The sequence below is a fragment of the Platalea leucorodia genome (assembly GCF_965183815.1).
Source record: "Platalea leucorodia genome assembly, chromosome: 2".
Lineage (NCBI taxonomy): Eukaryota > Metazoa > Chordata > Aves > Pelecaniformes > Threskiornithidae > Platalea > Platalea leucorodia.
In genome coordinates, this window is record NC_138824.1 from 1096815 (window position 1) to 1113549 (window position 16735).

The 16735-nt window shown below is 67.5% G+C and overlaps 1 protein-coding gene across 2 annotated transcripts in view; it reads left to right on the plus strand.

Annotated features, from left to right (window-relative positions):
• Positions 1–2742: 2742 nt before the first annotated feature.
• ARAP1 (ArfGAP with RhoGAP domain, ankyrin repeat and PH domain 1) overlaps positions 2743–16735 on the plus strand; it is a 38806-nt gene continuing 24813 nt past the window's right edge. For both annotated transcript variants that reach the window (XM_082304860.1, XM_082304861.1), the window contains exons 1-3: positions 2743–3066; positions 7617–8378; positions 15624–15772. In XM_082304860.1, the coding sequence (XP_082160986.1) occupies positions 7696–8378; positions 15624–15772 (832 nt within the window). In that variant the 5' untranslated portion in view covers positions 2743–3066; positions 7617–7695. The remainder of the gene's footprint in view (positions 3067–7616; positions 8379–15623; positions 15773–16735) is intronic.

Here is a 16735-nt window from a genome sequence, read left to right on the forward strand (position 1 = left end):
GGCGAAACAGGGGCCAACCTGGTTTCGGTGCCGCGTGTGGGTGCCGTGGGTGTCTCCCGTGCCCCCCGGGACCGGTGCTCCGCGGGGGCAGCCTCAGCCCGCAGCCGGTGTTTCGACACGGTCCCCCCACGGCATTGCCGGACCCCGGGAGGTGGGGACAGCCCCGGGCCCGGCAGGGCTGGGGTAGGGGGACGACGCACGACGCACGCAGGGTACGGTTTCCTGACCCATTTTGCAGGTGGCTTCCAGAAAGTGTGTCAGGAGCTGAGAGCACTGCGGTCGGGGCAGGGACATCAGTTGCTGGATGGATTTGCCCCTTTTTTTGCTGGATTTGCCCCTTCTCTGGCTAGCTTTGCCCCTTCCCTGGCTCGCTTTGCCCCTTCCCTGGCTCGCTTTGCCCCTTCCCTGGCTCGCTTTGCAGGCAGGTGGCGATGCCCGGGGAGGGGATGCCGGGAGCTCGGGTGTCCTGGTCCGTGCCGCAGCCCAGGGCATGCTTCATCTTCCCGGGTTTTACTTCCAGGGGGAGAAGGGAAACACGAGCGGGACCTTGGGGGAATGAGGAACCCTCCGTTTCCCTGCCCCCCGGTCCCTGACGCCCTCCTCATCGCCCTCCCTCCTCATCGCCCTCCTGCACCCGCGGGCAGGACAGGGGATGGCTTTGCCTCGGCTCATGGCTTCCTCTCCTCCCGGTGCTGCCGCCTTCCCTCCAGCACGGCCTGGCTGCTGCACGGCTCCTGGGCACCGGGCGTGCGCACCCCGAGCTGCCGCGCGTTCCCCACGCTACCGTGCACAGCCTGATCTGCCGTGCACACCCCGACCGGCCCCACGCACCCCAAACTGCTGTGCACCCCTGGCCAACGATGCACACCCCGATCAGTCATGTGCACCCTGATAGGCCATGCACACCCTGCGCCGCCGTGCACACCCCGCACTGCCGTGCTGCCGTGCACGCCCCAATCAGCCACGCACACCTCTCACCGCTGTGCACACCCCAATGGCCGCGCACGCACCCTGTGCTGCCATGCACACCCCAACTGGCCACGCACACCGTGCACCACCACGCACACCCCGATCAGCCACGCATACCTTGCACCCCCGTGCACACCACGCACCTCCGTGCACACCATGCATCTCCATGCACACCCCACATCTCCATGCACGCCCCTCACCGCCATGCACGCCCCATGCTGCTGTGCACACCCTGCATCTCCATGCACACCCTGCATCTCCACGCACACCCCATGCTGCTGTGCACACCCTGCACCTCCATGCTCACTGTGCAACTCCATGCATGCCCCGCACCGCCATGCACGCCCCATGCTGCTCTGCATGGCCCACACCTCTGTGCATGCCCTGCATCTCCATGCACACCCCACATCTCCATGCATGCCCCGTGCTGCTGTGCACGCCCCATGCTGCTGTGCACGCCCCACACCTCCATGCACACCCCGCACTTCCATGCACGCCCCGCACCGCCATGCATGCCCCGCACCGCCACGCACGCTCCATGCTGCAGTGCACACCCCGCGCTTCCATGCACGCCGTGCATCTCCGTGCACGCCCCGCACCGCCATGCACGCCGTGCATCTCTGTGCACGCCCCGCACCGCCATGCACAGCTGCCTTCGGGCAGTTCCCACCGCGGGGGGCTTGGCAGCCGGTGACACCCCTGGAGGAAGGCAGAGTGTGTAGGAGCTGTAAAGCAACCCGAGCAGCCTGCAGCGAGGCTGGGCTACTGTCCCAGCTGCTTAAACATGAAGCACTTTGAGATTTGAATCGCTGGCAGCAGGAAGAGGCTCTGAAGAACCTTTTCCACCCCTAGATTTTGATGACTTTGCAAGATTTAACTTGATTTCTGAATGCTGCCTGGAGCCTGGCGTCTTTGAATATTATTTGCATGTTGTATTTACTGGCCTGTGCTCCACTGTGAGATCTTGAAAATGAAACAGCTTCGTCTTCCCATAGTGAGACCTTTGCAGCTGCTGAACTGATGGGACTCTGCCGAGGTGAAGCACCGGAGTTTCGGTGGGAGGTCTGTGTGGTGCGGTGCTGCTGGGAGCCAGGGCTCGGTACGATCCCGGGACCCTGCTTCTGCTTTTGGGCACTTTCTGCTCGCCAAGGATTCGCATCGGCAAGTTTCGGTGCGAGGATGCGGCGCTTTCGATTCCCGACCGAGAGCGGCGGTGGCTGCGGCAGCCCCAGGCAAGTTGGTCCTGGGCTCCTCTGCCAGGCTGGGTCCGTCCCCTGGGTCCTGCAGGGACACTGGGGACATCGGCCTGGTCCCGGACGGCCCCGGCCCCGGCTGAGGATCCTTTCTTAATTTAGGCAGAAAGGGGTAAAAATCACCTTGGTGCGAGGCTGGTTGCCCAATGCAACCGGGAGCGTGGCGGCTGAGTAACCCCCTTCCCACCGATGGCTCCCACGGGTCCCCCCACGACCTGGCCCCGTGTCCTGCTGCCCACCGGGACCCCATGGGCGAGGGCTCGCTGCCCTCCCGGGGCTCTGCGGGGTCCCAGGGTGACGGGGACCGGCAGGAAGGCCTCGCCGGTGGCTGCAGCGCGGCTTGTCCTGCTGGCCCCAGGACACCCTGTCTCGGTGCCCTGGTCCCCACCGCAGTGCCGGGGAGCTGTGCCGTGCCACGCAGCTTTCCGGGGACCACCCTCCCCATTTCTTCCTTCCTCTCTTGCCGAAGGCCCTGCCCCATCCCGCCGTCAGCCGGGGCTCGTCCGGCACTGGGGTCCGGCTTCCTCCTCTCCCATGGCGGCTGCGGTCGGCACTTCTCTGCCGTGCCAAGATACGGCGGGTTTTGCCGGGGCCGGAGAGCTGTTGCAGCGCGGCGGCGAGCTGCGAGCAAGCGGCGGTTATTGCAACACGTCCCCCCACACGCGGGGCTCGTAACGTCCGTCTCAGCTTTTCGGCAAGTTCCCGATCGCCGAGGCGGCGTTTGAGGAAGTCCTTGGGCGGGCAGAGACCCCTCGCAAGCCTCCGCCGCGCCGGCCGGGGAGCCGGGCATGGGCTGTGGGCACGCCGGCCACCTCGCCCATCCACCTCCCACAGCTGAGCCAAGGTACCGTGCTTCGCCTGCTTTAATTAGCTCTCCTTGATTAACCAGCCCGAAGGCCTGGGAAAGGGGAACTCCGGGGTGTAGGCAGGGTTTGCCTGCCCTGCCTGCGGGGTTGCCGGCGCTGGAGGAGGAATCGGGATGGGAATTAGAGTGGACGAACGGGTGGTGCACACCCGACCGGCTCCTGCGCCTGTTTTCCTCCATCTTGCCTGGGTGCCCTCGAAGGGACGGGCAGGGAAGATCCGTGGGGCGGCCGTGATTCGGCTGCCAGTGCCCGGGGACGGTGCTGCCGTGAGCCCGGCTGTCACCGGAGCCACTCGGTGCAGCTCTGCCACGGACGCACCAACCGGTCCTGGTGAAACCGCTCGACTCCCTGCTGCCTCGTTAGGGGTAATGACGATTTAGCCGGGTGCCACAGGGCTGCCAGGGTGCAGGGGGCTGCGTGCGGTCGCCTCTGCGGTAGTCGGGGCTTTGCCGGAGCCGTGAAGGCAGCGTGCTCACCTGCCACCCCAATCAGAGCCCACTGCCCTTCCCATCGCAGACACAGCTCGTTAATCTAATGAGCCCAGCCCTCATTACTGCCATGCACGGTCCCACTGCCTGTAGCCGTTTGCCTCTGGTTTGTAGGATGGGAAACCCGCAGCCCCACAGCAGCGGTGGGAAGCAGCAGGAGAAGGACGAGCATGTCCCTGCGGCGCGGGGGCTCGGGGTCTCCTGCCTGTGCCTGCCTGCTGCCCCCGGGGGTGGGCAACCCTGGAGCAGACCCTCGGGCAGGGAAACTGCAGTGCACGGTACCGGGGGGGGGCTTAAATGGAGCGGCTGGTTTGTGGCGGTGCGTGCCAGGGCCGCTTCTGCACGCTGGCGGAGCTGCTGGGTGGCCGATGCGCCGTCCGGCGCTGCTGGCCAGCCGAGCCAGGGCAAGGCTTCGGTGTGGGGTGGCTGCGAAGGGGAGGGCACGGCTGTTTTCTCGCTTTGGAAAGGAAGCTGGGGGGCAGGGTGTCCCCCGAGGCTGGGGGCGCGGGTGCAGGGATGGGGACGGATGGGGAGAGGGTCCCCAGTGCCTCGGCGGAGGCTGAGCCCCAGAGCCCAGCGCGGCGCTCGGCTCTCCTGGGGCTCGTGTGCAGGTGGCCAGGGAAAAAGAGCATCCAGACCCCTCTGCTAAGTTGGTGGCATCCGAGCGGGGCCGGTGAGGATGAGGCAGCCGCGGGAGCCCCTCGGAATAGCAGCCAGCGCCCCTGTTTGAGAGCAGAGGGGATGGCTGAGTCCCTTGGTCCAGACCACGGGGACGATGGGGACCATCCCCGGTCACCCCCAGGTCCTCCATCCCCAGCACGGGGAGACGAGGGCAGCGTGGGCTTGGGATGGGCCTGGCGGGGTCTGTCCCCAGCTGCTGCAAGCCCACGGCGTTTTTCGGCATCCCGGCTCATCCTCCTGGTTTGCTGGCAGCTGCCCATCCCTGCCCCGGTGCCGGGGGCGGTTTGCAGCCCCTGCCTGCCCCTCGTCACGCCGCTCTTACAGCCTTTAAGTCTCTTACAAAACAGCCTCGGTGGAGTTGCCTAATCCCGGGGAGGAATGCGGTGGGTAAGCACGGCGAGGATTTGAGAGCCGAAAGGGGTGGCGGGGCCCAGGGCTGGGGTTACGGCGGCTCTCCGGCTTGACTTTGTTTCTGGAATTTCCTTGTCTCTTTTTGGGCAGAGGTTAAACGATTAATGACCACAGCGGGAACCTAGCAAGGTCCTGATGAATGATTTACTTGGTGAGGGTGAAGGGCCGGAGAGCGATGGTGAGCTGCCAGGGGACCCGGCAGGTCCCTCGGTGGAGCTTTGTCCCCAGTCCCCGTCCCTGTCGCGCAGCAGCGAGGCCCCGCGGCCGCCCCGGTGCTCCGCTGGCACATGCATGGCGCTGGGTCGGTGCCGGCAGCGAGCGGAGGTGAGCGTCCGGCGGGTGCAGCTCTCCCCTTGCAGCGGCGCAGGGCTGGTCCCGGGGCGCACAGGAGAGGTGACCCGCACCGGCAGCGCGGCACAAACCCATCCTCTTCTCACTCGGTGCAAAAGCAGAACCGGCGGTGCCACCGGTGCCACCGCTGCGCACCCTCCTCCGCCTCCTGGCTGGGCTGCACCCTGTGCCCCGGGGGGGCTCATGGGTGTGTGCCCACCCCCTGCCACCCCAAATTCCCGGCTGCCGGAGATGGGGCTGTCCCGCTGCAGCTTCGATGGCCCCGGCACAGAGCTGGGGCTGCCGTCACCCTTGGCAATGGGCAGCGCTCACGGTGACTCCTTGGCTGCTGCTGGGAGGGGACATGCGTGGGACCCCCCCGGCCGGTGCCACCGCGTTTCCCCCTGCTCCGCCGCGGGGTTTTGCCTTTGCAAGACGTGCGTTGCAGGCAGCGACTGGCAGGGGGATGAGCCTGCCTGCGCAGGCAGCAGCAGGCATCCTGTGACAGCGGTGTCACCCCGTGCCGTCACTCGTCTATTTTTAACTGTAAATGTGGTTTTTTTGTTGTTTTTTTTTTGCTGCAGAGGTGGGAGAGGGAAAGGGCCGGGCCGCGTCTGCGTGACCCCTCGTGTTTTCTGCTGCTTCAGGGATTTTTGTGCTGCTGGTTGGGTTTGCTGGGACCAGTGGGAAGGTCCTGGGTGCTGCTGGTTTCTCTGGTGCAGCCGGCAAGGAGCCGCGAGGGGTAGCCGGCCCCGGGGTCCCCATTGCTCCTTGCTCGGCAGGAGATGGACACGCGGCTTTTGCAGCCTGAAGCAAAGCCAAGCTGTGCCGGGAGGTGTTGGGGAAGGGGCTCCGCGGCCGGACCCCTGTGGCAACACCGGGATGCCCGTGTCTGGGGGCCGCCGAGTGAGACCCACTGCCGGTACCTCACACCGCCACGGGGGTCTGCCGGGCTCGGCTGTGCCCGGTTAGTGCCGGGAAGAGGGTGAGCCTTGCCCTGCCGCGCACTTTGCCTGCGTTAGGCAGGAGCGGCAGCCGCTTGACTGTCCCTGATGCTGAAACCGCAGGCACTGGCTGGAGGGGTCAAAGCCGCCTGAGTCAGAGAAAACGTGACTCTGACGGGCAGATTTCAAGATCGGTGTATTTACAGCACCAGGAAATCCTCTGGCTCCTATTTAGCGGGTCTAAAAAAGCCTCTGGCAAACCCAAAATAAGACATGCGCCAGGGTCACCGGCAGTGCCGCGAGGAGCGCAGCCCGTGTGCCGGCACGGCCCGGGGATGCTGCCTGCCTGGGGCCCATCTGCCCACCCAGACTGTGGGGCTGCCGGGGGCTGTGCCCACCGGTGGGTGGAAAGGGCAGGGGAACCCATCCCTGCTGCTCAGCGAGATAACGGGGCTCGGCCCCGCCGGCGGCTGCGGCGTGGCACGGGTGCTCTGCTGCCCGCCCGGGGTCCGGCAGGACCTGGGACGCTGAGCGAGCCCCCGCGCCCCCCCCTCCACCCAGTCTCTGGGTGCCCCAAGGATGCTCTGCCAGGCGGGCGCACCCCAGGGTGCTGTGCCGGAGTGATGTGCCGAGGACAGCCGGGGCCTGGGGCCAGCTGGGGGCCGGGAGTGATGCCGTGGGGGGGCCAGGCCGGGAACCGGGGTTCGGTGGGGTTCGGGTCGGGGTCTCCAGTGGCAGCACCCTTCCACTGCCTGGGCTGGGGACAGCGGGCAGCAAGGACCGTGTCTGCACGCAGAGATCAGAATCTGGCCCCTCTCCTACAGCCCTGAGCTCGCCCCTAAACCAGATTTAAGGCCAACCGAGGACCAGGCGGGCTGCGAGCCAGCGCGAGCTTATGCTTGCTCTCTTGGGGCTTTGGCAGAGAACATTTTGGGACCTGTGGGTCTGACGGGATTGGGGACAGCCTGGGAGAGGGGACGCGGGCTCCTCTCAGCATCCTATGCAAAGGTTTTGCCCGGCATTGGTGAGATGCAGCCTCCCGGACCCGTCCGTCTGTCCGTGTCCTGCCATCCAGGCTCGCTTGGGCAGAGGCGGGGGGCAGGGAGAGCGGGGGGGCTCTCGGGGGGGCTGCCTGCCCATCTGCAGGAGCTCTGCGGTTATTGATGCGTCGCCTCCGCTCCCCATCGATTAGCCCGTAATTGCCTGCGCATCCTCCGGGAGACGGCGTGCCTTCCTGCGCAGGGTCGGATCCTGTCGCCGGTGTAAACGGGGGCTGCTCTGGGGTCTGGCTGTGGGGGCTTCACGGCCGGCGTGGGACCCCACGCTCTGCGCTGGCCCCCAGGCCACACATTGCCCCCCACGCGCTGTGTGATGCTGCGGCCAGGGAACGTGCCGGGGCGGCGCGGTGCCGTGGTCCGGTGAGCCTCGGCTGGGGTGGCATCTACATTTAGACACCTAAACCGGGGCCCTCCGGTGTTCCCAGATCCCTGCAGCCCCCTCGGTTCAGGGAAGGTGCCGGTGTCCGGGTGCCCAATCCTGCCGGGGACACCCACCCCTCCGAAAAGCATGCTGCTTAACTGGGAAATATTAGTTTTGGGACCCTGGGCTTCAGCCAGCGCGTAGTTCAGGACTGATCCTGACCCCGAGCTCATCCCTGCTTCTCTCCATCCCCAGGTCCTGATGCTGTCCTGAGCCTGGCTGGGCGCAGGAGATGCACTGAGCGGCACGAGGTCTCTGCGGCCGGACCCCTGCCATGGAGGAGGGGGCGTCTCTGCCGGTGGCCGCCTGGCTGGCGGCCCTCCACCTCGACCAGTACGTGGAAAGCTTCCAGCAGAGCGAGCTGTGGACGGTATGGGACTGCCGGGCGCTGACGGACGAGGCGCTCACCGGCCTCGGCGTGGTGCTGCCCGGCCACCGCCGCCGCATCCTCCTGGGACTGCAGAAAGCCTTCGCTGAGGCCACCCTGCCCACCGGGACCCCCCAGCCCCCCGCCAGGAGACCCGTACCCCTGAAACGCCACATCTTCCGCCTGAGCACCGCCACGGTGCCGGAGCAGCCCGAGCAGCCGGAGCCCCGGTGCCCGGCGGTGCCTGCTGGGTCCCCGCCGCTGGAGCCGGAGCGGGATGCGAGCTTCGCCCAGCTGCCCCCACCCATCCCACCCAGGGTGGGCTGCCGCCCCCCCGTCAAATTCTCCCCATCGCTAACGAGCGGCAACCCCGAGCCCCTCCCCGCGCCCCGCAGCCGCCCCCCGGCCCCGGAGGTGCCCTCGCCGCCAGCCCTCGCCGCGAAGCCCCCGGCTGAAAGCAGGGCGAGACCCCTGCTGCCACCGCTGCCGGCCAAGCGTCACCAGCTGGAAGAGAAGTGTCAGTCCCTGAAGGCCCCCCTGCCGCCCGGCCGCCCGCCGGTGCTGCCCCCCAGGGCCGTGTCCCAGAGATGGTAAGGGGGCTGGGGGGGGGGGCTGAGCCTGGGGGTGCCCCGAGGCAGCGGGGTCCCCGTGGGGGGCTGCTGTGATGTGAGTGAGACCCTCGGGTGGGTGCACGGCGTGGGTTGCCTGGGGGTACCCACACCCCCAGCACATCCCCTGGGGTACCCACACCCCCCCAGACCCCAGCACATCCCCTGGGGTACCCACAGCCCCCCACACTCCCAGCACATCCCTTGGGGTACTCACACCCCCAGCACCTTCCCTGGGATACCCCCCCCACACACACCCCCAGCACATCCCTTGGGGTACCCACACCCCCAGCACATCCCACTGGGGTACCCGCACCACCCAGACCCCAGCACATCCCCCGGGGTCCCCCCCCCACCCCAGCAGACCTCCTGGGGGGCCCGGGCAGGCTGGGGGGGCCCAGGAGAGGGGCTGTGGCTGCTCTGGTCCAGGACAGCGTTGCCCTCTAGCATCACGCTGTCCCTGCTAGGGGGGTGTCACCCGCAGGGACACCCCAGCTTTGTCCCCGTCCCCTTTCGGGGGGGGTGTGTGGGGACGTGGGGCCAGCGTGGGGTGGCCGAATCCTGACCATGGGCTCCACAAGTGCTGGCGTCTGTGGCTCTTTTCTCTCCTGGGCTCGATGCGCCTCTCGGGGGCTGGTACTGGCTGGATGCGGCCACCCCAGCCTGTCCTGGGCTTGCATTTCTGCTCCCCCCCCCCCCCCGCCGAACCTGGCAGTGTGTGGGCACGCAGAGCCTCGTCTTGCCCGTACCCGCGGTGCGGGCAGCGCTGAGGCCCGAGGAACTCGTCACACCCTGCGGGGGCAGGCAGCAAACCGCAGGGCGGCGGGAGGGGAGGGCGCAGGCAGCTGCCGGCTGGTGCGGCCGGATGACACGAGAGCAGGCCGGGGTTTGGTGAGCGCCGCGCTCGCAGCCCTCCCTTGATGTCATCGTCCCCCCCCCCGTACCCCACCCGCCGAGCCGCAGCACCTCCCTGCGAGCGCAGGGTTTTGCAGCGCCCGGGCCGGACTGGTTTTGCTGCAGCTGCCAGAGCATGACCCCCCATCCCCCCAGCACCGCGCCACAGCCGCTGCGCCCCAAAATCCTGCAGGTGGGCGCAGAGCTGGGGGTGGGAGCGGGGCCCCGGCAGTCAGGAGGGGGAGAGGAGCCCCTGGGTGCGAGCATCCTCCTGGGGCGATGGGGGGGTGACGTGGCGGCCGCAGCCGGGGTGCTGAGCAAGCTGCACGGCCTCCCCGGCGAGCAGCACTGCGCTCACCCCCCACCCTGCCTCCCCACGACCCCCGGACCCCCCAGCACTCCAAGGGACGTGCTGCTGGAGCCGGGGGGGTCCGGCAGGTCCCCGAGGGGTGGCGGAGCCCCGCTCCCGTGGGGAGTGTTTGCCCCGTCTCGGCAGCCCCGGGGGTGGGTGCTGGATGAGACCCCCTGCCCCGAGGTGTCTGCGCGGTCAGGATGGGGACGGGGGTCCCTGTGCCCCGGCAGCTTTTTGGGGCAGAACCCCTGCCCTCGGCTGGGGGAGGTGGGCAGAGATGACCCCCCCGCAGCCCGTGCTTTGCAGATGCAGCCAGGGAGCGAGGTGGGATGCTGAGCCGGGGAGGGGGCTCGGGCAGCTGGGGAGGGGGCTTGGGCAGCCATGGGGTGGGCAAGCACCTGTCCCCGGGGCTCCCTGGGCGCCGGATCGCTGCCGCAGCGGTGTCCGTCCCGGCAGCCCCGGGGACTGTCCTCATCGCTGCATTTTTGCATCGAGGTGGTCCCCAAAATCCCCCCGGAGCCACTCTCCATCCTGCCCTGTCTGGGAGGAGGCCGGTGGCCAGCGAGGCCGGTGGCCACCGGTTTGGTGCCGGCCGTGCCGCCGCTTTGGCCGGCTCAGGAAGTTTTGCTCGCGGGCGAGCGCAGCGCAGGAAGTGCTCGGGGTGACGAGCTCCGCTCCCCGCTGGCATCGCCGGCACCGCCGGCCGGCCTCGCCGGACGTCCCCCGTGCTGCCGGATCTGGCCCCGCCGGGGGTCCCCGCTGCTTGCCCAGGTAGGGTTGTCACCGCTGCCACCGCGCTGGCTGCGACGCGGCGTTTGCAGGACGGCAGCGGCCGGGGCTGGCGGGGGTTTTGCCTGGGGAAACAAGTGCTGCCTGTGCTGCGAGGTGCGAGTCTCGCCTCCTCCTGCTCGGGCGGGTGGTTCCTGCCCCTGCCTGCGCGGCGGGGCCGGGGGATCGAGCAGGGGCCCGGCGGGCACCCCTAAGGCGGTGCAGGGCCTTGGGTCACCGGCTGCGGTGGCACGGCACAGCGGCTTTGCCGGGAAAGGAGTGGCTTGCAGGGCAGCTCCCTGGCAGCCCTGGCTTCCCCAGAGAGTGAAGCCGTGGTGTCACGGCACTTTCCATATGCCACCGTAGAGGGTGGCCGGGACCCCGCTGTGCCTGCCAGCCCCCCGCCAGCGTCCCCTTCCTCTGCTTTGTGCTTTGCTTGCACGGACATTTCCTCCCACGGCGCAGCCGTCCCCCACCGACGCTGAGCACGCCGGCTGGCCCCTCTCCTCCCAGCACCCATGGGTGGCCTAGGGCTGGGATTCGGCACTGGAGCTGCTCCCGGGGGTGCTGGTGATGGCACGGCCGTGCCCACCGGCTGCGGGGTCCGCACAGGTCCCCTGCGAGCTGCGTGCCGGGGCCAGCGGGCGCCCGGCCAGGCTCTGACTCAGCCCAGCTCAAGCTGGCAGCGACGTGCCCAGCGCCGGAGGGGACGGGGATGTGTCCTCGCCGGGTGCCGGCGGTCGAGCAGCACCTCCCGGAATGGCGGAGGGATGGCTGTGGCTGACCTCGCCAGCATCGTGTCCCCCTCAGGCTCCGCTGTGGCTCCCGGGGGACTCTGGGGACACGGCGGTGGAGCCCCACAGCCTGTGCCAGAGCGGGGCAGTGGGACGGCTCCCGGCTAAGGGAGAGGGGACAGGGGCGGCCGTGGGGCCCCGGCGCTCCGTGTGCACTGATCCATGTGTAGCGTATACATTGCACTTATAAATGATGCATGGATATATCCCGGAGTACACGTGCTGGTGCTTGGTTACTGCAGTGGGCACGTATAGTGGGCACGTATGCACTGATGCTTGGTCACTGCTGTGGGTGTGTACAGTAGCATATATACCTGGCTGCTATAGTGGCTATATAGGCGTGCTGGTGCTTGGTGACTGTTGTGCATATATACAGTGAGGCATGGATAAGCTGATTGATACTCTACTGTATATATCCAGTATGCTGTGTGTGCGCCGGTGCTTGGCGGCTACAGCAGGTACGTACTTGGTTCCTATGGTGGATGTATACGGGAGGGAACGTATAAGCTGGTGCTTGGTTCCCATGCTGGATGTATACGGGAGGGAATGCATAAGCTGGTGCTTGGTTCCCATGCTGGATGTATACGGGAGGGTATGCATAAGCTGGTGCTTGGTTCCCATGCTGGATGTATACGGGAGGGTATGCATAAGCTGGTGCTTGGTTCCCATGCTGGATGTATACGGGAGGGTATGGCCTCGTGCTGGGCCTCGGTGATGGGTGCGTGCACAAGCACCGGGTCTGTTTGGGGCCGGTGCCGGTGCCAGGCCAGGCCCGGCGATGGAGGAGGTTCCGGCGCAGACAAGGGGTGCATTCAGATGGGCGCAAGCGTGAGTCACCCCGCGGCCGCTGTTTGGTGCAGGCTCAGCCACCGGCAAGCCGCGGTCCCAGCTCCGTGTGCGGGGCGGCACGTGCTGGGGAGCTCCCGGAGCAGCCTGCGCTGCAGCTCCCTGGGCTCCCTCGGGATAACAGGGTGCCCAGCCTCGGTGACGGGCACTGGGGTGCCCGCTGGCTGGCACTGAAGGAGCCCCATAGCCACAGGGGTGCTGCTGCTGGCCCCGAAACACCTTCCCCTGTCCCGACGGTTGGGGACCTGCCCCGGGCTGCCAACGGTTGGTGAGCATGGAGGTCCCTGGGGGTGTGGGGGATGCAGCCGGGCTGCCCAGGGACCTAAAGCAGTGGGGTGACGCTTGCCCGCGTCAGGATGATGCTGGCCCGCATCAGGATGATGCTGGCCCACGTCTGGGGTGATGCTGGCCCATGTCTGGATGATGCTTGCCCTTGTTGGGGGTGATGCTTGCTGCATCCAGGCTGGTGCTGGCTCCTGCCTGGCTGCCTTGCCAGCAGGCAGCGAGGCTGCTGCATGGGTCTGGCCCTGGCAGCCCTGGCTCTGGGGGGGATGAGCCTCTCACCATAGCCCGTCCCCGGAGGAGTGGGTGCCCACAGGGGAGGCATCTCCGAGGACGAGGTCTAGGGAAGAGCTGGAGCATCCCTGCCTGTGCAGGCAGCAGGCAGCCTGGGGCAGGGCGAGGGACCCGGCGGTGCCGTGGGGGCCTTTGCAGCGGTGCTGCCCGGCATTTCTGGGGTGACGCCACCCACCCGGCTCCCCTCGCTTCCGGCTGCACCGCCGTGGTCCCGGCGCTTCCTCCCGGCTGCTCGCGGCGTGGGGCTCGGCCGCTGGCGGGGCCGCCCCGTGGGGTCCCTCCTGGGGCTGGCATTTTGCAAGAGCGGCTTGGGGCCAGGCTGGGGGGGTCTGAGCAGGCGCCGGGGCTGCCGAGGGCGAGCGTCGTGTCGTGGTTTCCTCCGTGCCACGTTCATGACCGGGGTCCCGCCGTCCCCCCAGCCCTGGGCCCCCCCGGGCATCCCTGTGCCGGGGAAGAGGAGGTGACAGGGACGTCTCGGCCTCGCTGGGTGCGGGATCACCATCGCCTGCGATGCCGCCTCCCGTGGGGTGATCGCAGCCACCGTGTTTGACACCGGGTGTTTCTCACCAGCTCCCGAAAGTGTTTGGATTTGATGCACCACCTGCCTGTGCCAGCAGTGGGGTTGTGAGCCCCCGGTTGTCCCAGCAGCGGTGGGTGCTCGTGCCCGCACCCTGACCATGGGGTGAGGCTGTTGGCGAGGACACCCGCTCCCTGGGCCTGGGGTCGGTCTGGGGTGCAGAGCAGCCCCCCCTGGAGCAGCTGGGGGCTTTGAACCCCGGGCGGGTGTAGAAGAGCAGCGAGTGATGTCCAAGGAGGTGATGGCAGAAGGCTCCTTCTCCACGTTTGCCCGGGGCTGGGCACAGCCCGGCGAGCCCGGGGGCGGTGGCGGTGGCCCCGGCAGAGGTTTGGCTTTGGGGTGGCATTGCCTGTGGGAGGGCAGCCCCCCCGCTGCCCCCAGAATTGGGCGGGGGGGGGGGCCCAGCCATTGCTGGTGGGGAGGAGGATGGCCGATACGGCGCTGGCCGGCACTTCTCTAACGGCAGAGGTTGCACCAACCCGGCCCTGTCCGGAGCAGGATCGGCAGGAGCGGGGGTCAGGGGGTGCAGGGGGTGGTGGGGGGACACACGAGGCCTGGGGCTGTTCCAGCAGCAGGGGATGACCTGGAGAGCGGGCAGAGCATCGGGGAGGGTGTTTTGGGGAACTGGGGCGTTATCTGTGCCCGGGCTCTGCGGCTGCCCGCCCTGCCAGCCCCCGGGGGCTGAAACGGTTTCCTCCCAAGGCCTCCTGAGATGTCCCCAACGAGGAGACGGAGCTTGTCCTTGGCCATCGCGCCGTGCCTGCAGAAAACGGGACAGCCGGGGGACCGTCACCTTGCTGCTGGCCGCGGGGCTCGCGCTGCAGCCCCCCGCTCCCGGTCCCCGTCCTGGGTGGCCGTGCAGACGCAGACCCCAGCCGGGCTCTTGCCAGGGGCTCCGTGGCGTGCACGCTGTCACCTCCCCGTCCCTGCGTCCCCGCACCCCTGGGTGCCAGCCTCCCGCCCCAGCAAGCCCCTGCCTGGCGCTGCTGGGAGCAACGCTGCTGCCCTGGGCTGCCAGACAGCTCTCTGCCCACGCTCCCCTGCCTGCACTCCTCTGCCTGCACTCCTCTGCCCGCCCTGCCAGCATTCCCTAATGTATGGATGGTTGTGGCTGGTTCCCATGGAAATGGCTGCTGAGAAATGAGGTCAGCCTGACCCAGAGGAGAGCCCGCGCTCGTCCTCCCCCTGCTCTGTGCAGGCAGCCGAGGGACAAGTTTCCTCTCCGCAGCTCGCCCCGAGCCCCGGGAAAGCTCTCGTGCCCCGGCCGTGGGGTCGGGAGTTGCCGGGGAGCGGGGCTGGCCACCCCCAGAGACCGCTGGGTGCTGGGGGCAACCTTGGCGCTGCTGAGCTTCCTCCAGCATGGCCACGGGGCGACGGCGTTAGCCGTGCCAGGGTTTGGTGCTTGGTGGGATGGGTCCTGCACCGGCTGCTCCAGCTCGGGGCTGCGGTGGGAGGTAGCGGGGCTGGGGATGGGGATGGTGGCTTCATTGCCAGCATGTGGGTCCCCTGGGGCTCGCCTGCCTGGCCGTGGGGCTACGGGGGGTTTGGGGTGGGTCTGCCTGCTCTCTGCCTGCCTCCTCTGCGCTCTCCCTGACTTCAGGGCTGGTCAATCAGATGCCTCATATTTTTGTACCCTGAAAAAACTTCCTCTTAATTTCCTGCCCTTAAAAACACCATAACCCCAGAGGTTTCTATTTATTGCCCGTCTGCAGGAAGCAAGCGGAGAACAGGAGGCAGGGGCGGCCGAGCCCGGCTGCCCAGGGGCTCTGCAGGCAGGAGGAGAGTTCCGGGGGTCCCTCTCCTCCCCCGGCCCAGGTTTTGGGGCTGGGGGCACAGTGTGCTGCTCGCTGACGTGGGAGAAGCCCAAGGCTCCATTTCCAGGGGGCCTCTCGCTGCCCCAGCAGCCGTGCCGGATCTCCTGCGCCCACCCCGCCGTGGGGACCCGGGTAGGGAGGGAGCATCCCCGGGACCCCCGTCCCGCTCGGGGGACCCTTTGGCCACCTGCAAACCAGCCAAGGAAGCAGCACCGCCGTTGTTTAGTCTGGAGGAGAAAAAAAAACCTGATCCGGGACGTGGGCTTCAAGGCTGTAGGTGGCTTCTGGTGTCCTCGAGAGCCAGATAAGGAACCTGAGCCACGCCAGCAACAGGAAAGTGAGGCTGGATGCCAGAAAATATTTTCAGGCTAGAAAAGCACCAGTATAGCCTGAGCAAGGTGAAGCCTTTACCATGGGAGGCTGTTAGGTCTGGGGCTTGGGTCTGCTGGGGTTTGGGGTGTTTGGTTCCTTTGGAGCTGGCTGTGCTGGGGGTCGTCTTGCACCCCGGGACCCCCCTCCGATGGCTGCGGGTGCATCAGGGCTTGGAAGGCAGGGCAGGGAGCTCCGGGGCCGGTGTAAGGCAGCGCTTGCTCCTCTCTCCCGCAGCATCCCTGCCAAAGAGGAGGTCCCTGTCCCCGACAGAGCACCCAGCGTCCCCCCGTCCCCGCCGGCCCTCCTTCCCCGCACCAAGCCGCCAGCCCCGCTGCCGCCGGAGCTGCCGTCCAAGGCCAACCTCCCCTTCGTGCCTGAGTTTGGTGAGTATGATCTTTCCCTGTCCCACATCTTCCCTTGGGATGTCTGGCTGGGTCTGTCTGCCCATCCGCCACCACCCATCCCATGGGTGCTGCGCCTTCCTCCCCTGTTTGTCCCTCTGTCCTACACGGCCTCGCCTGGGTCCCACCCTCCTCCATCCCCTCTTTTGCCTTCTGGGCTGGGGATTTTCAGGGAGTGCAAGATTTGGGCTGGGGATTTGGAGAGGAAAGGTTTGCATGGGCTCTGAAAGCAACCGCGCCAATTCAGGGAGGAAAAAATAAACCCATCGGGGATGTTAAATGTGTGCGCCTTCGGATGTCCCCGAGCTGCGGCGGGTGGGGGCTGGAGGGTGCCGGGGAGCACGGCAGGAGCAGGACGCAGCCGCCAGGACCCCCGGCTCCCTGCAAAGCCTTCGGCACTTCTTTGCACCCCCCAGCCCCCTCCCCGGGGGGTCACCGGGGCCCGACCAGCTGCAGGGAGGGATGCTGAGCTGGGGACCCCGTGCCGGGGCGCAGCTCTGGTCCCGAAGCATCGCCTGGGGAGCAGCCCCGGTTGGGGGCTGCCCGAGGTGGTTCGGGCTCTGCTGCAGCGTAACAGCAATAACTCAGCCTTATCTGCTCCTCTATTTAATAGCTCTAATCCAGCTTGAATAGCTCTGCTGAAAGGAAGAGGAAGGGCAGGGCTCTGCGGGGTGCTGGGTGCCTGCCCAGGATCCAGCTTGGCCAGTAGCCATGCGGGAAGTGGCACTGGTTTAACTGGGAGCTGGGGGGTGTTTCAAAAGCTAGGAGAAGCCATGGACAGAAAAGTTATCCTTCTGTCGGGAGGGCGTGGGGTGGAAAGCTGCTCCTGCCCTGAGCCCCGATGGGTCGGCTGCTCCTCTGCACCAAAGGCTGCGGTGCCGGGGCTGATGGCACCCAAGTCCCCTCCCGGTTGTGCTGGGAGGGTCGCGATGGTGCCGGGATCTG